The 24,701-nt window shown below is 34.4% G+C and overlaps 1 protein-coding gene across 2 annotated transcripts in view; it reads right to left on the reverse strand.

Annotated features, from left to right (window-relative positions):
- LOC110038885 (5'-3' exoribonuclease 3) overlaps positions 1–24,701 on the reverse strand; it is a 71,825-nt gene that overhangs the window by 43,364 nt on the left and 3,760 nt on the right. For both annotated transcript variants that reach the window (XM_020743804.1, XM_020743803.1), the window contains exons 2-13: positions 11,481–11,583; positions 10,958–11,034; positions 9,705–9,896; positions 9,197–9,316; positions 7,967–8,029; positions 7,489–7,638; positions 7,245–7,409; positions 6,984–7,061; positions 6,792–6,878; positions 4,020–4,385; positions 3,767–3,862; positions 2–97 (exon numbers count right to left, since the gene is read on the reverse strand). In XM_020743804.1, coding sequence (XP_020599463.1) covers positions 2–97; positions 3,767–3,862; positions 4,020–4,385; positions 6,792–6,878; positions 6,984–7,061; positions 7,245–7,409; positions 7,489–7,638; positions 7,967–8,029; positions 9,197–9,316; positions 9,705–9,896; positions 10,958–11,034; positions 11,481–11,583 — 1,593 coding nt within the window. The remainder of the gene's footprint in view (position 1; positions 98–3,766; positions 3,863–4,019; positions 4,386–6,791; positions 6,879–6,983; positions 7,062–7,244; positions 7,410–7,488; positions 7,639–7,966; positions 8,030–9,196; positions 9,317–9,704; positions 9,897–10,957; positions 11,035–11,480; positions 11,584–24,701) is intronic.

Raw genomic sequence — 24,701 nt, forward strand, 5'->3', positions numbered from 1 at the left:
CAATGTCTCTTTTAATAAGCTCAACTTCTTCAGGGGATTTTGCAGAAAATTTTTCCTCATAGTACCTTGCTTTCCAACCCGGCTCTCCAAGTTTAACCTAAATCAAAATTGAAACTGTTAGAATAGAACCCAAGTGAGTTCTCAATGATGCAAAGATGAGTATAAATACCCATTACAGGATATACTAGTTAAGGAAACAAATAAAAACATAATAAAGGAATAAAGGAAAGAAAATAAAAGCAAATAACAGTAATTAATACAGAATTCTGGATTAATAAATATTTTAATATTCTATTACTCGCCCTCAAAATGAAGCATGCATTTCAGTCATGTTCAACTTGGATTTGAACTCATTGAACAGTGGCCGACAAACGTTCTTTGTAAGAATATCTGTCGGCTAGCACTCGATGACACAAACGGAACACAATTTTCCCCGGACTCAAGCTTTTCATTAATGATGTGACGGTCAATCTCAACATGCTTGGTGCGATCATGCTAGGCAGGGTTGTGAGCAATGTTTATGGCAGCTTTATTATCACAGAATTTTAGGGGAACGAAGACTGTTATACATAGTTCGCGGAACATGATGTGTAATCAGAGAGCTTCAAAAGTTCCCAGGGACATGGATCAAAATTTGGTTTCTGCACTACTCCGAACAATTACATACTGCTTTTTACTTTTCCACATGACCAAGTTTCCCACACAAATGAACAGTACCCTGTGGTAGATCGCCAATCATGGACGGGCCCAACCCAATCCACGTCTATGTAAACCGCAATAGAACGAAAGATGTGGGCGAAAAAAAAAACAAACCTGAGCCCACTGCCCCTTTTAAATAGTAGAGAATCTGTTGGACAGCTGGAAGTGGTGCTCATAAAGATCATGCATCCCAACTACGTGGCATATATCGGCGCGTGTATGGGCAAGGTAGATGAGTTGCCCACAAGGCGTTGTGGTGAGCTTTGTTTACAGGAACTGCATTGGGAAACTCAATAAATTTTTCATTTGGATCCATCTGGACAGTCACTGGTTTGCATAGGATAAGTTTATAATATGTCAAAAGGTCAATCACATATTTCCGCTAAGACGGGTCAATAAGCTGAGATGACCGAGCAACTTCCTTTCCTAAGAAGTACCGGAGAGATTTTAAGTCCTTTATTTCAATGGAAGCAGCAAGCATGTCTTTCAGAGACTCCAATGTTGGTAGATAATCATCAGTGAGAATAATATCGTCAATATAGACAATAAGGATTACTTGGCCCCTAGAGGAACGTCGGAAGAAGAGAGTGTGATCCGATTGAGCCTGAGTGAATCCATGGTCTACCACTATCTTTGTGAATTTCTCAAACCATGCTCATGGAGATTGCTTCAATCCATAAAGAGATTTTCGCAGTCTATATGCTTGCCCCTGGGAGGCAGTGGAGTCAAAGCCTGGAGGAAGAGTCATGTATATCTCTTCTATAAGATCGTCTTTCAGGAATGCATTCTTAACATCAAGCTGAAATAAGGGTCAATACAGATTCAATGCAAGGGATAAGAGGGGATCTGAATGGTGTCTAATTTAGCAACTTTGAACAAATGTCTCCTCATAGTCAATTTTGTAGGCATGTGACTACCCTTTAGCGACCAACCGCGCCTTCTTGCGTTCAAAGGATCCATCAGATTTAAATTTGATGCTAAAAATTCATCGGCATCCCACTACTTTCTTGCCCCGAGGAAGATCAATAATGTCCCAAGTATAGTTCGGCTGAAGAACATTCATCTCATCTATGACAGCAGCTTTTCAGGTTGGGTCTGCTAAGGCAGTCTCAATAGTAGATGGAAGCTGATGATTGGTCAGAGCCGTAGCAAATCCTCTATAGGTTGGTGATAATCTGTGAAGAGAGATATTGTTTGTCGTGGGATAGAGAGAGTTTGTTTGATTGTGTACCTTACTATAGGAAATGTCCTCATTTGAAGTAAGAGCAGTGTTGGGAATGTCTTCTGGAGGGGATTCAGGGTCCAACGAAGAGTTACTGAGCTCCAAAGTAAGTGCATCAGAATGAGTGTGTCGACTGTAGATACGAAGAGTGGGAAGATATGTTAGTGAAACTAAAGGGACAGAGGACTCCATGATGGTAGAAGAAATGGGTAGAACTAAAGGAACAGAGGAATCCTCGATGTTAGGTGACGTGAGGGGAATATCCACAAAAGTAGAGCAAGTAACAGTCTCCAAGAAATCAAGCTCTCCGTCACTGGAGGAAAAATTAGGATAATAGGGAACACTTTCAAAAAAGAGACACCAACACTCACATAGACCTTATTTGTAGTATGGTCAAGGCACTGATACCTCTTTTGAGTGGCAGAGTATCCGAAGAAAATATTTTATCGACCTAAGATCAAGTTTACTCCGAGTTGAGGCCGTGTTCCAACCAAAGACTGTACACCCAAAAATTTTGAGATCTAAAATAGAGAAAACCTAATTATTAGGAAAGCAAGATCTTAAAAAGACTAAAGGGGTACGGAAGTTGTAAATTTTTTAGGGAACTCTATTTATGAAATAAGTGGTGGTAAAAATGACATCATTTCAGAAACGTTTTGGGACATTAGAGTGAAACATAATAGAGCGGGTAAAGTCAAGGAGATGTCAATTTTTTTCCCTAGGCTACCTCATTTTGTTGAGGTGTGTCAATACACGAGCTATGATGGAGGATGCTCTTACTAGCCAGGAATTCTCCTAATATAGGGTTAAAAAATTTTCAATCATTGTCAGTCCAAAGAACATAAATAGGAATTCTGAATTGGGTCAAAAGGAATGTGTGCAAGTTTTTGAAAGTGACCGCAGCTAAACATTTATCTTTTAAAAATAAACTCATGGCATCTGAGTGTGGTCAACAATTAAGGAAAAAAATCACCATTTATTGTTGTAGCTAGGAGTGCGAGATGGTCCCCATAAGTCACTGTGAATAAGAGATAAAGAAGTGTAAAGTGTGTAATTGTGGAGTGGATAAAAAAAATGATGTTTAGCCAACTGACAGGTTTCACATTTAAAATTAGAATAATTTTTATTAGTAAACATCAACAGATACAATTGCCTTAGCTATTGGAAACTAGGATAACTGAAATGACAGTATAATAGCATAAATGGGCATTTAGTGGACTGAGATAAACTGTAACTGTTGGGTGCAGTGTCCATTTTATCCGTGCTCTGATACCATATAGAATAGAACCCAAGATAATTCTTATTGATGTAAAGAAGGGTATAAATACCCATTACAAGATATACTAGTTAAGGAAACAAATAAAAATAGAATAAATGAATAAAGAAAAGAAAAGAAAAGCAACTAGAAATAAGTAATACAGAATTCAGTATTAATAAATATTTTAATATTCTAATAGAAACATTATAAGCAGTAACTCAAATAATAATAGCTAATAAACATGCAAAAAGCAAATACAAAACAAAAAGTACTATACACCACAAAGGACAACAAGGAGCAATCACAATCAAACGCATCTGAAGTCTGCTAAAAACACATAACATTGCAGTGAAAATATATATATATATATATTTACATAAATCAAAACGCCAATAACTTATAATACAGCAGGAAATCATACGTACACAATTAGAATCAAAGAAGAGTTGCTCGGCAGACTGAATTATTAAATAAAAGCCGACACAGAAAAGGTATGTACAGAAGTTTAATGACAATTGCAGCCCAAATCAAGTAGATAATCTGATTTCGATGCAACACAATAAATGCATATGCCCATAAAATCAAACCTTGTCCTCCTCTGGATTTTCAGCGTTGAAAAGATCAGATTTATTCCGTAACAATTCTTTCAGCTTTGTTTTCATTTCTTCCTTATTTTCAAGCATCTGATTTTTATCAATCAAAAGCAAACAGAAGTCAATGAAAATCAACAAACACTATCGCCAAAACATAGAAAGAAAAGGAAAGGAAAGAAACATTTTGCAGAAAAACCAAGGAAAAACACAGAAATATAAATTCAATAATTGGAAATGATCTATTTACTTCTGCTTCAAGACTCTTCTCAGCCTCAACAATTGCTCCTCCAATAGTTGCACCCTCTGCTGAAATGCGGGCAGCCTTTTGCGCTCGAACATAAGATCCTGCCTCATGTGTTGTTCTTTTGTTGATCTTTAAAATGTGCATTTCTGAAGCAGCTTTTTCATTTTCTGTGTCTTTTCTTGTAAGCGGCGGATTGCGAGTTCCATAAGAAGACTCGAACTGTTGAAATGGGGAAGGGGAAGCGCCAGAAGCGAGACGTGAACCCTTATAACGAGTAATGGGCACTATAAGATCAGGATTCAGTTGAGGATCTATATCATCTCCTCGTAAGGCTTGTACTTTTTCGCGTTTTATTCTTTCCGCTTGACGCTAGCAGATGTTAATAAAATAAGCAAACATCAAATATGTAAATATATATCCTTCTTATCATGTTATCTAGGCCAAAAGAAGTTGAGAAAAAAAGTGAAAAAATTAAGGAAAATTTACAACATAGCACACAATTATTATGTATTTACATACTCAAACATAAGCTTTCATATTTACATAGCACTTTGGTATTTTAAACCTACATGAAAAGGTATATTTCACTTGCTATTTTTTATGTGATATTAAGGACTTGAGCGCTATATGTGTAGGTGTGAGATATGAAAATACATAAGAATTGTGTGCCACATATGTAAATGCCTAAAAAATTAAATGATATAAGAGAGCACATGAAATTAGATTGAACAAAACATCACTGGTGAACAATTTCTACTCACAAACATAGATGTCCATCACATAGAACTGATCATTGAAATCAAATCAAATCTGATGATGACCTAAATAAATTAAGTAATATAAACTTCCTACCAGCGCAAAGGGTTCTATTCTCACTGGATAAAACTTCAACTGAACATTAAAAAAGATTTATTCCATAAATTTATAATGTAATAAGTCAATGATACGTAAACCAAACTGGTTAACCCACAAAGTAACAGTCATGGCAGAGTAACCGTCTTAAAAAAGGAACATAAGAAGCCAACATAACTTGCCACAATAGTTGTTAGAATTAGTGCCCCACCAAAATTTTCTAGAAAAAAAAATACGGGGCATTTAAATGCATACCGCCCAATTATTTACACACCTCAACTTTGATTTTTACATTTATCTCACCCAAATCTTTCATATTACATCAAAAATATTATCAATTTTAAAAAGTCAAATACAACTTTTTATGCATAGGTAAGTTGGGCATATATGTAAAAAAGTAAGTTTAGGTGTTAGATATGCAAATATATAAGAATTGAATGGCATGCATGTAAATCGTCCAAAAAAATATACATGAAAATATGCAAGCATTTTCTCCATAATTTATGCTAAATATATCATTCGCCTGTTGGTTGGTCAAAACACAACTCCAAAATATTAATAAGAATTTTATAAATTTAACTTGAACTCCAAGTGTGGAAACTTGTGCTCACACTTACTAAGGCCTAAGGCACCAGTGATGTTGCTTAGTTAGGCAAGAGACAATGGAAGAGGTGTTTGCCTTTTCAAATAAGTGTCAAGCCATCAAAAAAAACATAAGTAAAAGCTTCTGTGCAAAGCAAGCATTTAGGTATATCATAGCATATTGAAAGGCGAAAACTACTTCTAGACTCAACAATAAAACTTAAGGAAGAAATACAGAATGTTAATGTATAAGATCAAGTATTCACAAGCAAATTTGTAAAACATATTACAGAGTTAAATAATGTCTCTTTCATGCTATTCAAAAATATAACAAGAATAAAGCTTACAGCACAACATTTTAAGCATACCCAAGTTCAAATAAAAATGATAATTTTTTAAAAAAAACCAAGACAATAACATAAAGTTAATAATCAGAAATAAACACTACATGTTAAAGTGTAATATCGTTTACTTCATAACTTATTAAAAGAAAATTCAAAAGGCAAAAAAAGAAACGATGCAAATAGATCAAAATAATAACATCATTACACCATTTTAAACCATATTTTACACACGTGTAACATCCACACATAATAAAAAACAAAGAAAAAAACTACTTTAGCAATATGATATTAAAAAAGGCTGTCTCTGGAGCAAAGGCATTGGTGCGAGCACAATCCAAGGCACTTAACTAGAAAGCAATGGACCCTCCAATTGCACCTCGTCTCACAAAGAACGCATGAAGCAATAGCCCACGCCTCTCTAATTAAATCCAGGTATTGCACTTGAAAACACATTGATAAAAAAGAATGATCATGTTCAGAAAAATATAATAAGAATTTGTAGGAAGTAGAACATGAATATTTCTATCCCACCCATGGTAATAAAAACCAGCAAAGCAACAAATCAAATATAATATTTTAAAGGGGAGTTTACATACGTAGCACAAAATTCTAATGTATTTACATATCACAAATCTAAACATTCATATTTACATACATAACATTCAAATCTTTAATATCACATCAAAAATAGCACTACTCCAACTTTATAAAAGTTAAATACAGCTTTTTCAAGCATAGCACCAAAGAGCTATGAATGTCAATATAACAGTTTAGGTGTAAGATATGTAAATACCTAAGAATTGTGTGCTAGGAATGTAAATCTCACTGTTTTAAAATCAAATTCAAAATTGCAACCCACCTGATAACATGGCACAAGAATCTATAGACAGCCACAATAATTCCAAAGTGATTTATTAATTCCGACAATTCAAAAAGCTACACAACCATGCATGATTGAAAAAGAAAATTTCTTCCGACATGGTCATACAAAAAATACCTGATGTAAGCGAGCTCTTTTTTGGAAAATTCTATCCTCGTAAGACCCAACTGCCTGAATAAAATGCTCAACTCTGCTCAAATTAGGCTAGTAATAAGAAAAAATCCATGTCACTACTAGGGCGGAATAAACTTTGATATGTCAAGTCAGAATTGTCTATATTACATGTAGAAGAGATAAAGATCCACATACCTTCCATGAATCCGTCAAATAGCCCTTCATCACCCTAAATTCCTTCTTATAAACAGCCATAAGTAAATTTATTGCACCCTGTTAGTCGAGCATTAGCTAAAATCCAACACATGAAAGAAGACATCACATCTACATAACATATCATCTAATACTATAGCCCTTCATCTATACATGTGTGTGTGTGTGTGTGTCGTGTCTGTGTGTGTATACATACGTGTGCAACAAGCTTAACAATAGTAAGGCTTCAAACAAACAACAAACCTCACGGATTTCCAGCGTTGGCATATGGGGAAGAAAATCATTTCCAACAAAGAAACACATAAAGATGAAATCATCTACTATACGTTCAAAATCAACCTCAAAGGGAGGATTAGGCATTCTAAATTCAAATTCCAAGTACTCTCGAAGAGTCCAGATGTTGAGAAACTGCAAAGTCACAAAAATAAGGTAAATAAATGACGGCATATGCAAACTTCATGAACGATTAAATCCAATCCTGATAAACCTGGTAAGGTTTCTTTGCAACTACAGCACTATCACCCTTCTCATCAAATTCACCAGATTTTCTTTTAGCGTGTCCTTGGCAATCTGCAGCTAAATGGCCCATCTGGCCGCATAAAAAGCATTTGTCTTGCTGTCCAGGAGTGAAGACAATCTGATATTGCCAAGAAATTAGGCAGGTAAATACTAAATAAAAAAAAAGTAACATCAAGGCCACATTTGCAGAAAGATCCCATTGCTAATTTGGGATAGAATTTCAGTTTAATATGCTTACGCATAATCCAAAAAAAAAATGCATGAAAGATCAAAAATCCAAGATGAAGGAAAACAAAACTAAAAATTACAACCAGCTCCAAAACTATATCAATCAAAAGGAGAAGAGTGAATTGGTCAATAAAAGGCTGAAAACAAATTTTGGAATCAAATGGATAAAAAAGAAGCATAATTAAGCTATTTAGGCAAAACAGAAAATTAGCACTTACCTCTCTTAAAATTGAAAAATGCACCTCATGTGTGGCCAAAGCTAACATGATCAAATCTGCATCCTATATAAAAAGCAAACCAAAGTGTAGACCTTACAGGATGAGAAACTTTTACAAAATAATCAAATCAAAGAAAAAAGAAAAAAGCAAGAAGTAAGAATAAGTTTAATACTAAACAGAGAGCTTAAATACAGAAGGAAAACAAATGCAGCAATTTTTGGCTGCGATATGAATCAAAAGTCTTCGATCACATTAGAAACCCAAAAGAAATTTTTGTGAAATTCGATAAAAACAAAACAGCTCATTTTTAAGATATAAAAGATATTTTAATTTCATATCAAAGCATAAACAAAGTATAATAAAAAGTGAGAACAAAAAAAAATATCAAAGCAATCCCAAACCACCCCTAAACCCTATGTCCTTCCATCACTTCCACTCCCCAAGCTAAAGGCATGCAGCTTGTTTCATGCATATCACTGTTCAACCCATTGCACTCATTCTATCAAAACCCAGAAGCAGTATTCATAACTGTTGAGATAAATAAAACAGTTTCAAAAAATTAACAAAAAAAAACATTTTTTTGTTGTTTCATCTTTACGCATCACGAGTTGTTCTACATACCTTTTCACATAACTCTAATTCAAAAACCATTCTAACATTCACCAGAACATTGTATCTTTGCTAAACTTTTAATTTATTGAAATTACTTTCTTTCTAGATAAAATTCTATGCAACGTAGTAAATTGTGATTGTCCTCCTAATATATAGTGTATAATCACTGCCTGTCTAAAGTTCATGTTGCTGATTAGGTTGCCACCACGGGATGAACATTCCAGAAATTTTGAGGCAGAACAAAAAAAAATTCATGTTTACTAAAGCAATTTCACTTCATGGAAAAAATAAAAAGACATTAGAATGCTCCGATATGATCAACCAGGACTCAATTATAAGGATTATACAAAAATGATCAAAAAGAAATAAATTTTTGAAGGCCAAAATTGAAATAACGGATTAAGAAAGTTACTATACGCTCAGAAAATTAAAATAGATTTAATACACAAATACACATTATGTGCGCAGAAAGACTATAATTTAAAAACCGATATCAAAGCACACTCCCCAGTCACTAAGTTTTAAACACCAATAAATGAATCAGGTAAGCACATCTTCCCCAAAAGTGCATAAAAATAAACAAAATTAAGAAGAAAAAACCACTAGAAAAGATCATACCAGACCATACAAGCAGTGCCGAGTATTTGGATCAAAACCGGGCAAATTTCGTTGAAGACGGATGTATGACATAATTTTGTGTTCCCCTTCACCGGGAACATTTGCATCAGAAAGGATTACCTACAATAAAATCGGTTACAAAAATAAATTTTACTTACATACCACCCAGTTCCATTGTACTTACATATCTAACACCCAAACTTCACTTTTTACATATATATCACCTTAGCTATGCTTAAAGCGGTGTATTCCACTTTTTAGAAGTTAAAATGGTAGTTTTTTTTTTTTTTTGTGATATGAAAGATTTAGGTGGTATAGATGCAAAAGCTAAAGCTTCAGTGTTAGATATGTAAATACATATAAATTGGGTGGTCTGTATGTAAATGCCCCGAAGAATAATATGCAATTTAATCACATCAAAAGAAAAATTAAGGGGCAAACTCAGGGGTACGAATAAAAAAAACTAAAAGATCGAAACAAACAGAAAGTTAACTCACTACATACATACTTTTATGTGCTTCCAACCAGGGTCATAGTTTAGCCTCAGATGAATGTAATACTGCAGTGCTACAGACAGAACAGACATAAACTCGGTCCCGGGAGTAATAACATTAGAATCAAAAACTTCTGATTCCTTCTTCGGTGGAAGCTTTCTTCCTTCCCTCTCAAACTCCAGACGCAGTCGGTCCTCTTCAGCCGCCTACATGGTACAAAGAAAAAGGGGGAAGTTAACTAGAGCTCTGAGTATTTACCAATATTTATTTTTTACCCTTTGTACTTTTAATTGTTACATTTTAATCTTTGGCAAAGACCATACGCCTTCTTTATTTTTTTTATTCCATCATCATGTCCCCATTCTTAAAAATATCTAAAACGTCTATCAAATGCATGCTTCAAATAACCAGATTCTAATAATTAGTAACCAAATTCAACTAATAACTAACTACATAATAGCACAACTATTTACAATAACTAAATCAACCCAAACAATAATAATATTTAGAAAAAATGCAGAAAGTTCTTTCAAATACAGAACTATTGATTATGTTTCTAAAGCATAAGGTTTCAAATAAAGAGCTACTAATTCCTTCTCTATCAAAATCCATAGTTGAAAGAAACAAAAGTTGGAAAAGATGGACAATGAGACAGCTGTTATCAACACACAATATTTCTTGAGTTTTTATAACAAAAGACAAAAACAGCCTAAAAAGGATACCAAGTGTTTAATTAATAGAAGAGAAAATTACATGCATAGCACATAATTATAGTGCATTTACACATCATACCTAAACTTTCATATTTACATAGATAGAACTAAAACTATGCATGAAAGGTGTAAATCATTTTAAAATGTGGTAATAATGCTAATTTCCATTTGATATTAAGGATTTGAGTGATATGTGTGTAAATATGAAAGTGTAGGTGTGTGATATATAAATACCTAAGAGTTGTGTATTAAGCATGTAAATGCCCCTAAATGAAAATTTGTTCTATAGAAAGTAATGCCAGCTGTGGCCAAGCAAGAAAATCCCCATTCGTCTCTAATCACACCTATTGTTAGCATTTCTAACCCCAATCGATGGGCATGTACTCCATGACATGACCTCTAGCAGAGTCGAAAATTATAGCATAAACGAAGACAAAAATAATTATAGCATAAACGAAGACAAAAATAATTATAGCATAAACGAGAAGACAAAAATAATTATAGATAGCATAAACGAAGACAAAAATAATTATAGCATAAACATTTACACCTACCGCATCTGCTGCATCCTTAGCTGCTCTGAAACGTCTAGAACGCTGCTGATTCATCTTAGCCCTCGGTGCAACACCATCTGTCATTGCAATTTCAGAATCGTCATGAAGGAAAAAAGATCGAAAAGAGCAGTATCAAAATGTATCCATTAACCACAAATAAAACCTGCAGCTATAGCATATGGCAGACAAACAATAAGGAAAAATTACATACGTAGCACCAAATTCTAATAAATGTACATATCTAACACCCAAGTTTTGATATTTACCTAATAATACCTTGATGTGATAAAATTATGCATGAAAAGGTGAATTACCCTTTTAAAAGATAGTGATGGTGGGATTTGTTATATGGGATTTTTTAGGTGATGTAAATGATTTGAGAGGAATGCATGTAAATATGAATGTCTAGGTTTTAGATATTTAAATACATAAGAATTGTATGGTATGAATGTAAATGACCCAAAAAAATAAATCACAAAAAGTTGGCATGCGCTAGTTGCAGGAATATTTAATAGACACTCACCAATAGCCATAAAGAGAAGCTTCCTGGGCCGAACCATGACAAAAAGCCTATCAATGTAATCAAACATGCATTGGAAAACCTCATCAAAGGAGGTGGGAGCGGGCTGTCAAAAAGTAATGTTAGAGAAATAAGTTCAAAAAGCAAGAAAAAAAAATCATATCAAGCTCAACAGGTGGTAATACCATGGTCATATTCAAACAAATATGCGTGAGAAAATTCACCTCTTTAGTTGAAAAAAATCTTCCTTTTTTTGCTTTAAAAAGTCCACAAAGTTGACAACCCAAATAATCACAATCACGGTTATAACAAATAGAGAAAGACTAAGAATGATTCAAACAATAATATCATACCAAGAAGCGTAATTACAAAGAAATTTCAAAATTATAAAAAAAAGAATGTCAGTCCCTAAGAATTTTCAGCTTAAGCTCTTTCAAACAAAACAGCAAACTAAAATAAGAAGATGATACATATAACTGTCCCAAAGTTCAGATTGGTTCAAGCAACTACGAAATTGAACATGGTTGCATATAAAGCAAACCAAATAAAACAGGTAATTCATGATTTGTCTACACGATTAGATATAACCAAAGCATGCATAGCTTCATTAACCAAAACCCCACTTTTACTCTTTTAAGAAAGCTACCCAAACTCTTGTAACAGCCCGAAGTTTCACACATCAAGATATTGTCCTCTTTGGCCAAATGGTCTGCTTAACTTCGGAGTTTTTGATGACAATCCAACCGTTACACCAAAAGACGTCACTATGTTTAAGAGTTCAGCGACATTCACAATCCCAATATGCTAATTACATGTGAGTGTGTGTGTGAGCGTGCGCATCTACAGGCATATGAATAAAAGAATAAAGAAAGTTAATTATGGTGCATAGTTGCACTTCAAATCCTCCAAAAAAATGACATTTTCAAATGTATAGTCAATTCAAATAAAAAAATTCAGGAACAACATGACATTAACAGATATTCACTACAAATCAAGTGTAAGCAAGCTAAATTAAATGATATTGACAAAGGGCCAAGAGGAACTCAATTCAATCTTAAATCATCACCCATCTAATTCTGACATCAAATCTATAATTTCCATGTTGGGTATCTCTATAACTACAATTCTTGTCAATAGGAAAGTTGATTTCCGGTCAAATAAAAATTAATTTAACATCTGATACAAAGAATTGAGAATCACTTAAAAAGTTGATTCTCCCTTTCCATATTGTTACAAAACACCTCTCCATCTACCTCAAATACATCACTCTTGGCATACAATTTGTCAACAAAACAATACAAAAGAGTCAATTTTGATTCCAACTAACAATTGTATGTCATCTCTTTGCCTCTCACTCGATAATTAGTCCTTAGCCCACCCATCTCTCTAAAATCATCATTTTCTTGTTAAACACACAGCTTATTCTCAATTAGGTAGTTGATTTGGCTATATAAAGCGGGATCTAACCTTGATTGCACGGTTAAAAAGAACAAATCCTACCCAACAGCTAAATTGAAAATCCAACCTAATATGCAACTAAAGATCCCTGATTCTGAACCCAAAAATTATACCACCTAAGGCTCTTAGGACCAGACAAGTTACCACTTTACATGTGATCAACGGTATTAACTAGAAAAAAAACATCTATCTTATAAAGATAAATGTATTTGGTTGACTATAAAGTATGGAAATAGCACTTGCACTACATTCATAATCCATCCCCTTGACTTAATGATACCCGAGTTAACCCAAACAACAATAGAATTGCAAATTTTATTGTTGAAAGTTAAATAGATTACAACAATGACTCTTCAAAACAGGAAATAAAAGATGGCAAACATAAAGGACACACTAGGGCGAATGCGAAGGTGAAGGCGAACGTGGTGGAGGACAACTGGGGAGGTTGTTGTTAAGGCGGGAGGGTGGAAGGGGGGAATGAGTAGCAACCGGAAGACAGAGACTTAAAGTTGGTGGCTTTTTTGTGGGAGTTGCAGCAAGGATGGTTGCAGGGAAAGGATGATGGGATGAATTTTGGGATGCGGTTGGGAAGAAGGGCTGGGTTGTGTGGCCGCAAAAGTAGATGGGTAGGATATTGGGGTGGCTATGAGGTGGAGGGAATACAGGCACGATAACGGTAAGAAAAAGGTGAGGGCTGATGGTTGGGAACACTTGCAGGAAGGGGGGTGACAGCAGGTACAGAGAGAGAAAGGTTTAACGGCAGACTGCAAGGGGGATGATAGATTGAACGACAGACAACCTGGAGAGGAGGAGAAGCGGCGACTAAGGGATGTGCGGTGCATGGCAGCGAGCAAACCAAGGAAAAAGGGTAAGGATACACCACCACAGGTCCAATTACAGTCAGAACACATTCTCGATGTCAAATACAACCCTAGAAAGAAAAAGGGCACATTGGCATGTGTCCTGATAGAAACACTCAGCCAAAAGCTAACCCTAACACAAAAAACAGCCTATGTATAATAAAACATAACTAGGATGGGGTTTTACCAGAAAGCAGCACTCCAAACCCTAAGCAGGGTTCGGCTGAATCGGCCTCCCTACTGAACCGGCAGCTTCTTGTTGAACCGATTGGGGCCTATCAGCCCTAGCCCCTTAGTTAATCTCCTCGGGTTGAGGAAGCATCGAATTCGTTCATCGAAACTTCTGGTTTCTCGTATCACCGTATCAGGTATGTCACATTGCCTATAGCAGAGATATTGTAGTCCCCTAGTAGATCGATCATGTAGGTGTTGTCATTCCGCAACATATTTTGATAAAATAAATATGCACCATCTCTAGGCGTATCTTGAGCTAGAGTTATATATAGATGTAGGTTTCTGCAATGTAACTCTTGATCCCTTAAGTCTAGAACCTTCTTCTTCCACTTTTCGTACTCAGCGGAATATAGCTGATAAACCAATAAGTGAGGAGAGATCAACGTTGAGGTGGAATCTGTGTCAGTTTGCATTATTCTCACTAGCAAGTACTCAGTGGATCTCATTAAAAAATTTTCTTCCCCATCAAGCTCCTGAGACAAATTTTAAAGTTGGCGTTCATCCCTTCTGTTTAAACAACTGATCATAGGTATCATTCTAAGTTGAATTTAACATATGAATAACTCCATGAAATATTCCCAACATGGCACAAAAAAAATTTCATTTCTGACATACAAGACCTCCTTTGGTAGGGGCAACTCAAGAATGAGTGTATAGATCTGAAGGTCTGAATTTTTCTTATCTAGGGTTGTCCTAGGTCTAATATCGGCTCCTCAAACTCATGGCCGCTTTGGACATCCAATGTCGTCCTGTTGATGCTCCTCTCAACCCCTGCAAAAGGCTAGCTCGAGGCACCATAATCTCATATTTTGTTGGAACATCGATTACATCAGAGTCGCTACCTTCTGAAATAGCTATTATTACATCAACTGGAATCTCTATCTTGTGGTCAACTAAAATCAATGGTGTCTCTTCCTCATTAGCTGAAAATTGAGAACACTCTCTGAAGTCTTTATGTTCTTCTGAATCACCATTTATTTCTTTAATTGTTATATGATCAGTGAAAGTGATCACTCTCCTGATTGTGCATTCTAATTCGCTATGCCCAAATCTGTGGCACTTACAACGCTTCCTAGCTCTGACAGATTTAGAGATGTGGATTGTTTCCACCTGTTCTCCACTCTGAATCCATTTTTTGGAGTTCTCCTGGGGGTGTACTCTGGCTGTTAGATCCTAAGGTTGAACTTTTCCTATAAGATGCGGTGGTCAATTAGTAATGTGGTCTCTCCACTTCCGAAGCTATGGTTTAAACACTCTGTCCTTAGTAAGCTGGCAGAAACTGGCGTTATATCTCCCGCTTCATCTTCATATTCTCCCACCCTCTCCTTCGACTCTCTAGATCACAGCCAAGTGTAATTTCCTCCTGGATTTCATTCTCAATGTCCGCAAGCCTCTGCTAAAGTCGTCGTATATCTTGATGTATCTCTTTCTGGATAGACTCGTGCATTTATCTCCTCGGTGGCATGACTAGTAAGGCTGTCAAAAAAACTCGTTGTTGGCAAACAGCTCGTGTTTAGCTCGTTAAGTAGCTCTTGTTCGGCTCGTTCGTTAAGTAAACGAGCCGAACAAGAACAAATTTTTAAAGCCCGAATTATAAATGAGTCGAACATGAACAGCTCTTTATTCGCTCGTGTTCGGTTCGTTTTAGCTCTAAATAAAAAAATTTATATAACTATTTATGTAATAATATATTATATATATTTATATCTAAATTTAATTCATAACATCTTATGTGGTAATGTGGTTACCGCCTTATTTTGTATATATTTGGTTCAGGTTCGAATCTCACAGTACATCTATTTTTTTCAATTTAATTTTAACGAGTCAATTTCGAGTCAAACACGAACACGAATATTTAAATCGAGTCGAACACGAAAATACTATTAACAAGCCAATTTCGAACACAAGCCGATTTCGAACACAAGCCGATTTCGAACACGAGCAAGTTCGAACGAGCCGAGCCTAATGACTAGGGTTCGGAATGGGAGGTGAAAGTGGGCAAGAAAATAGAAAAAACAAATTTGGTCGAGGGATAAGAAAAATGTTAAGAAACCCTAGGAAAAGACAAATGATAATGGAGTTAACCCAAATAATAATAGAATTGCAAATATTATTGTTGAAATTCAAATAAGTTACAATGAAGAATCTTTAAAATAGGAAATATAATACAACAAACATAAAAAGACACTCGAGAGCGAAGGCGAAGGTGGAGGTGGTGAAGGGCAGTTGGACAACAGGTCGGAGTCGAATGGGGAGGTTGTCGTAAAGGCAGGGGGTGAAAGTGAGGGATGAGCAGCAGCCAAGAGAGCGGTTGAAAGCTGGTGGCTTTTGTGAAAGGGTTGACATGATGAATTATGGGGTGTGGCTGGGAAGAAGGGATGCTTTGTGCGGCCGCAAAAGTATATGGGTAGAATTTTGGGGTGGCCGTGACGTGGAGGAAATATAGGCACAGTAAAAGCTAGGGAAAATGGCTGGGGAAAGGTGAGGGTTGATGACTGGGAACAGAGCATGAAGGAAAGAGAGGGGCAACGGCAATACGTATAGAGGAATAGGTTTAACGGCAGGCTGCAGGGGGGAGGAGAAGAAGTGGCAGCGGTGGCTATGGGGTGTGGGGTGGATGGCACAAAGCAAACCAAGGAAAAAGGGAAAGGATACACCCCACCTCAGGTCGAGTTACAGCCACAGCACCTTCTCGCCACGGATACAGCCCTCAAAGGGAAAAGGGATGTCGGTGACTGTTCTGACAAAAACACTCCACCAAAAAGTAACCCTAACATAGAAAACAACACATTTATAATAAAAGATAACTAGGATAGGGGAACCCCTCCCCTTCGGAGGCAGCACTCCAAACCCTAAGAAGAATTGGTTCAGCTCCCTGCTAAATTGGAGTCGGTCAGGGCAAAACAAGTTTTATTTTTTAGGGCGGGCAAAATCAAAAAATGTTTGATTTTTTTCAGGTATTGAAAAAAAAAACATCTGGGAGGCAAATTTATTAAACTGCCTAAACTATATAAGAAAAAAACTACTAAATTTTATAACTAATATAGAAAAACCTTAAATTTCAAAGTGGTCATTTACCCACCCTAGACATAATATAATTTCACACCTACCCATTATCCTCCACAAAAGCCTCACAAATCTATACTATTTAAAATTCTTATAAACCACTAATATGCATATCCAAAATTAAATCAAGCTTGTTAAAAGTACATGATATAGCTACCTTGTAAGTAGGGCTGTCAAAAAGCTTGTTGTTCGCGAACAGCTCGTGTTTGACTCATTAAGTATCTCGTGTTTGACTTGTTCGTTAAGCAAACAAGCCGAACACGAACAAAGAAAGTTTGTTCGTTCGTGTTCGGCTTGAATTGGCTCAAAATAATTAAATTATAGTCATCTTAGATTTAGAATTAATTAAAAATGATATTAATGAAACAAATAAAAAAGGAAATATAAAATAAAATATATTAAAAACAATATATAATTTATTTTAAAATTTAAAATGTTAAAACATAAAATGACACGCAACGCTTTATGCCTTTACCTAAACCTTAATCGTGGCTCTCATTCATTTGGTCATCGATTTCATTTGGAGCTCCTACTTCCTTTCGTCTCGAGCGCAATGAGTGAAATCAAAACTAGGGTTTGATCTCTCTCGTTCGACCACTGTTTTCCATTCAACCTTGACTAGGGTCTCTTCTTTCAACTTCGAGGGAGGAGGGAGGAGGCGAGTCGAAAGGCCGTAATTGTTTTCCATTCAACCTTGACTAGGGTCTCTTCTTCCAACTTCGAGGAGGGAGGAGGGAGGAGGCGAGTCGAAAGGCCGTAACCCCTAGGGTTTGTCTTTTCCAATTATCTTATCTTTCTCACTTCTGAGCTTAGGTTTGTTTAAATATTGATTTGAGTATAATCTTGTGAGTTCATTATGGTTTGGACATGTTTAATATCTCTATTTTTATTTTATTTAATATCTCTATTTTTATTTTATATGTTGATTAGCTGGAATTTCGCTGACTTTGCTTGAACTGAGAACTTGAAAATTTTAAATATATGTTAATAGCTAATATGTAAGCTACATATTTCTTAATTCAAGTTAAGCAAAGTTGGGGTATTTCTTGAAACCTATATCTCGGTTTATTAGTTGCAAGATGGTTGCAAAGATTGTGTCTCCTTCATTGCTACATCAATGAGGCTTTTTTGGTGTTATTATTCATAAATGATGATTCACAATGGTTTCCTCGTTGAACATATCATCATCTTGATTTACTTGTTATGTCATTGCAAAAGCCATTAATAATGGCTATGAGAGGTTTGAAGATTATTTTTCTGTCAGAGTAGTACCTCCTATTGCAATATTAAATTTTAAAGAAAAAAGACAAGAATAGACTTCAGTTTTGGACCTTTGGTTGCGGCTTTGCTTGACACTTGATTAATTGACTACCAATTAAATGTATTGAAGTATCTCATTTCCTTCCTTTATATTTGCTTTATAGCTAGTTTATTTTACTTGCATTTGTATACATTTATCTTAATTATTTGTCAATTAAAGGGGTGTGGCTGCAATTAAGATTTAGTAAATCCGGATTTATCAAATCCAGATGTTAAATCTGGAATAGTGTTTGGTTCACTTCATATTAATTCTTAAATAGTGTTTGTGCTAAGAACATTGATTACCAACCCCTCTAAATTTTATTTGCGCATTTGCCTAAGTAATATGTTTGCAAAAACCGTATTAAGCATAATTAGAAATTTTAGGGTTAGTAGGCAAATAGAATTGACTTGTGCAGAAGAGTAAATCAGTGACATTGAGCATAATAATTATACTTTCATAATGGTCTAATTGAGTGAATTGGTCTTCATCTTTGCTCTAGTCTTGCACATTTGATTTATGAAACTTAAACATGCATACATGCATGTTGGTGATGGTGACAATTATATCACATATTTGATATATGATTGAGGAATTCTTTTTTTTTATTTGTTCAATTACTCAAAGGTAAAATGTATCATATGCTCATCACATAATGCATAACTTTATTTTACACTAACATTTGCACAAGCATAATTGTAGTCTTATGACTTATGGGTTTTTTAACACATGTTGCACCATGTGCAGCTTACAAAGCATACATACGTCATACATGTCTTCTTTCCAGCAATCACAGTCTACATCAAATGGTGAGGTGTGACAGGTTGAGGTTGGAAATGTTGATGAAATCCGCAATCAAACACCACAAACTGCATCTCAACAAATCATTAAGACTAATAGTTCTATCGCGTACAATCTAAGAATGGTAGGAAGAGAAAATCTATTGTATGGGATTATTTTGTGGAAACAAAACTCATTTCTAAGAGTATTGACTCCTTTCCTATAATATGTCTATTGTGACATTAAGTTTCTTAGTCAAAAATAGACACCATCACAGCTTCTTAGGCATGTTCGGAAAATCAAATCAAGTCAATGACAAATTAATTTATTAGATAAAGGACAGAAACGTATGAATTTCTCATCTGTTGATATCGATGCTGATGTTGGTATTTCTATTTTATAAGATCCTAAAAATATGACCAAGGACAAGTTAGAGAAATAATTGCAAGGATGATTATTGTTCATGAATATCTTTTAAAGATGGTGGAGCACACTTGGTTCAAAATTTTGTTGAAATTTGTAAACCCTTACTATGAAAGTGTATCTAATAACAATATAAAAAATAATTACATGTATCGAGAACAATAAAGCATATGTGCTTAACTATCATTTTCATCAAAATCTAGGAACTTTCAAAAAAAGGATTATTAATTTCATCGAACATGAGCCTCTGACACTTTTATTTCTGATGTCATATGTGATTGTATAATAAAGTGGAATCTCCAAGATAAAGTTCCTACAATTACTTTCGACAATGCTAGCAATAATGATGTGACAGCTTCTTATTTAAGAAAATGAATCAAGAGAAAAAGTATAATTTCATGGGTTATTTTTTCATGTAAGATGTTGTGCGCGCATTTAAAAATAATGGTAAAAGATGGTTTGAAAGAAATTCATGATATAATTTGTAATATAAGAGACTTCGTTAAATATATAAAGAAGTACCCTTCTAGGTTACACAAATTTGTTGAGATTTCAAAACAAGGAGTATCAACATCACGATCTTTATGTATTGATGTGCCCACACGTTGGAATTCAACTTATGTGATGCTTGAGTCTGCTTTCATCTATCGTACTGTTTTAACGTAGTATGCAACTAAGGATACAAATTACAAGTGGCTAACTTTAGACTCTGAATGGTTGAGGTATGAAAAAATCAGAAAGCTCTTATTAGTTTTTAATAATGCAATAAAGCCAATTTATGTCACCTCTTATCTCACATCAAATATTTTTTTGTCAGCTATTATGCACATTAAAAGGATTCTTTTGGAAGAATCCAGATCTGAAGATGAGTTCATGAGAAATATGACTTCAGACATGAGAGAAAATTTGATGAATATTGAGATCAATGTAACTTCTTGATGTCTTTAGCTGCAGTTCTTGATCCTTGTTTAAAGTTAAAGTTCATTTCATTTGCATTCTCGAAGATATATGAACCTATGACATTGATTCTAACATTAAAACTGTTGAGGAGGCTCTTTAAGAAATATATGTAATATATGCTGCTGAGAGTTCTAAACATGATTCATCCCAAGAATAGTCTTCTTCAAGCAGATATGTTATTGATCCCCTTGATTCATCTCAGTTTCATTGCATGATTGATTTTAAAATTTTTCTTATGTCATATGGTATGATACAACCAACAAAATATGACATGCAAGAGTATATTGAGGAAGGAATATTTGTTTGTAATTCTGAACAGTTTGATGTATTGGAATGGTGGAAAATTAATACATTAAAATATTCATGCTTATCTAGGACACGTGACATTATCAAATCTAATAACAACAGTAGTTTCTAAATCTGCATTAAAAGTTGTTTATTCACAAAAATGATTAATGTTTTGATTTGTGAATTTAATTAGATCAGTTTAGCACAAAAAATGGTAAAACACCTATTGTAAATCTTTCTCATTAATCATTATGATTCAAGCCAACAAGTTAATTTTATTCTCTTATTACAACTTTTTAAATATATTAACAATCTTTATATCTTCGTACGACAATAGTTATTAGAGGATAAAAATATGGGTGTTCTTTTGGGAGATTCTTGAGCAACAATGCATCGAACATTCATGTCTATCAAATTTCATTAAGGAATTCATTAATTTTATTTATGAATGCTTAAGTGGTAATTTTATATTCTTTTTGGGCTATTATTTGACAGCGTTTAAAATGTTCTATCTCTTGTGGATGCCTGTGAAGATAGAACTTTATGCTTATCGAACATTACTTATTGTGGTGACTTCATTTATGTGTTAGTTATCTTCACTCATAACAACTTTATTCTAACATTCATAGATTGGTTGCACTTGTGGTGATGGGGGTTGTCCATGTAATGATGATAACATGGTCATAATTTCCTCCATTTTCTGCTCTAAGCAATTTATTTGATCATCTTTCCACCTCAACTGAGCTAAGAGGTATTATTTAAGTACTATTAGATAGTCATCATCTGCATTTATTTTCCAAGCGATAGAGAATTATTGTTGTTGTTCTCATAGGGAACTCGAAGCTCGAGTATACAATATCCACCACAAAGATATTATTGTGAGTGATGCAGTTTACGGTGCTTTAGTTTAGAAATCAGACCTAATCTATACACAAATCAATTAACAAATTAAAAAGATGGTTTATATGGCTTGATGGTTTGCTTCATGATAGAAGCTTTTTATGCTCAAGCTAGTAATTGAGACTTAGAGTGGACAAACCACTTATTATGCTATGTACTAATGTTGTTTACATTTTTTTTTGCAGGATTACTATAGAAGTGAGGCTATGATGATTAAAAATGCTCTGATAAATATATGTTACATGTTGCAATGTTGCATTCATTTATAGAGCTGTCAAAAAAGCTTGTTGTTCACGAACAGCTCGTGTTCGACTCATTAAGTAGCTCGTGTTCAGCTCGTTCGTTAAGTAAATCAGTCGAACACGAACAAGTTTTTAAAGCTTGAATTATAAATGAGTCAAACACGAACAGCTCTTTGTTTGCTCGTGTTCGGCTCATTTTAGCTCGAAATAAAAAATATATATATAATTATTTATATAATAATATATTATATATATTTATATCTAAGTTTAAATCATAACACCATGGTGGTAAAGTGATTAGCGTCATCTTTTGCATACATTTGGTCCGGGTTCAAGTCCAACGCTTTGCATTTATTTTTTTTCAATTTAATTTTAACGAACCAATTTCGAGTCAAACACGAGCCGAAATCGAACACGAATATTTAAATTGAGCCGAACACGAACACACTGTTCACGAGCCAATTTCAAACACGAGCCGATTTCGAACACGAGCAGTTTTTTAACACGAGGAGAAGCCCAGCTTGAGCAAGCTCGACTCTTTTACAGCCCTATTCATTTATATTAATACTCCTCTTTAATTGGTTTAACATATATGTGTGTACCCCTATAGAGGACTTAAAATGTTTAAGATATAGCAACATTTGAAAAATTTTTCCCTTTTATGGTTTGGATGCATGCACTTTGCTACTTGTCAATCTTATATAGGATTATTAAGGCTAAAGCAAGACTGTTAGATGACGAGCATTTAGTACTTTTAGATTTGAGCTATGCATCTCTATATCTGGAATGACATGTTTAATATGCAGCCATACAAAGTATATCAGTTCATATATTATAATCAAATCTAAGCCTCATAATAACTCCTATAATTTCATTCAATTAAAAGCATTCATGAATTCATTCAATAGGTTACAAGTATGTTAAATTATTTATATTCAAGCAAAGTTGTTTAATTTTATTAAAGTAAATACATACTTTTTATTCTAAAATTAAAATGAGTCACGTGCTTTGGTTTGATCCTAAGGCTACAGCTGATTCAACACTTATTTGTCTATGGAACTAAAAGTTTTTGTTGGAAGCGACTGTTTAAGGCGGCCTTGCAGTTGTTGTTGGAAGATATTATCTTTACGCAATTTATTGTTGGCATACCACCAAATTCTTATCTATTTACATATGTGATTGTTAAACTTCAATTTTTCACATACATGACACCTTCCCTAAGCATGAAGAAGTGTATATCACTTTGTAAAAGTTAAAATGGTGGAATTTTTTATGTGATGATAGATTTGGGTGGTCAAAATGTAGAAAGCAAAATTTAGGTTTTAAATATGTAAATGCATAGGAATTGAGTGGTATGTGTATTTCACCTTCCCTAAGCATGATAAAGTGTATTTCACTTTGTAAAAGTTAAAATGGTGGAATTTTTTATGTGATATGATAGATTTGGGTGGTCAAAATGTAGACAGCAAAGTTTAGGTTTTGAATATGTAAATGCATAGGATTTGAGTGGTATGTGTGGTATGTATATAAAAGTTAAAACATTTTACTTCTTTTTTCTTACCTTGTTGGGTTTATTTACATTATATTTTTTGCCTACCAATTAGTTATCCTTACATGCCATGCATGCATTTTTATTAGCACTACCAGTAAGAATAACCAGCTTTGTACCTTTTCTCAGAAAGGTGATTGCTTGACTCATTGCAATTTTATCTTAATTCTTTTCTAATTTTCATTCATTTTGTTGAAAGTTGAAGCTGAAACTTAAAACCTAGAACTGGAAGAATGTCTCCCTAGAATACAACAACAACAACAAACCTTTATCCCACTAAGTGGGGTCGGCTACATGAATCATTTTTCTCCATTGCGTCCTATTGAGTGTCATGTTTTCATCTAATTCTAATAAATTAAGATCATTTTTTAGACAATATGCCCAAGTCTTTCTAGGTCTACCTCTGCCTCGAATCTAAAACATCTACGCTCGTAACATAAATCGTATCTAAAACATCTACTCTCCTAATGGAATCATCAGACGATCAACATTTAATGTGACCAAACCATCAAAGACAGCTCTGTCTAATTTTGTCTACCACTGGAGCTACAGCAACCCTATCACGGATATATTCATTTCACATTTTGTCTCTAAGTGTAAAGCCACTCATCCAGCTTAGCAACACCTAACTTAGTTTTATGCTTCTCTTTTAAAAGCCAACATTCAACATCATAGAGCATTGCAACCATCTTATAAAATTTTTCTTTCAGTCTAAGCGGTACTTTTCTATCACACAATAGGCCCGAAGCATTCCTCCACTTCAACCAACCAACATAAATTCTACTAATAACATCCCCATCTACATCACCATCACTTTAAACAATAGACCCGAGATATCTAAAACATTCACACCTTTTAATAATGTCTCCTTAGTATATGTATAATAATTAGCTATATTGACATTGCTTCAGTCTAATTGATCATATTATTAAACACAGAATTCTGTTCTTTTCTCTTAGGATCATAGCTTCATAGCAAGCTTCATTCTTGACAAAATTAAATAAGAAAATAGCTTTTAGGTAAATAGAATACATAAGAATTGAGTGGTATGTATGTGAATCTTTCTTTTATTATTTGATAGAACTACTTTTTTTTTATGAATTTAATATATAATTTTACAACAGTTATATATTATAGTTTCAGTTATGTTTATATTTAATTTCC

This window comes from Phalaenopsis equestris, unplaced genomic scaffold (assembly GCF_001263595.1).
Source record: "Phalaenopsis equestris unplaced genomic scaffold, ASM126359v1 Scaffold234232, whole genome shotgun sequence".
NCBI lineage: Eukaryota > Viridiplantae > Streptophyta > Magnoliopsida > Asparagales > Orchidaceae > Phalaenopsis > Phalaenopsis equestris.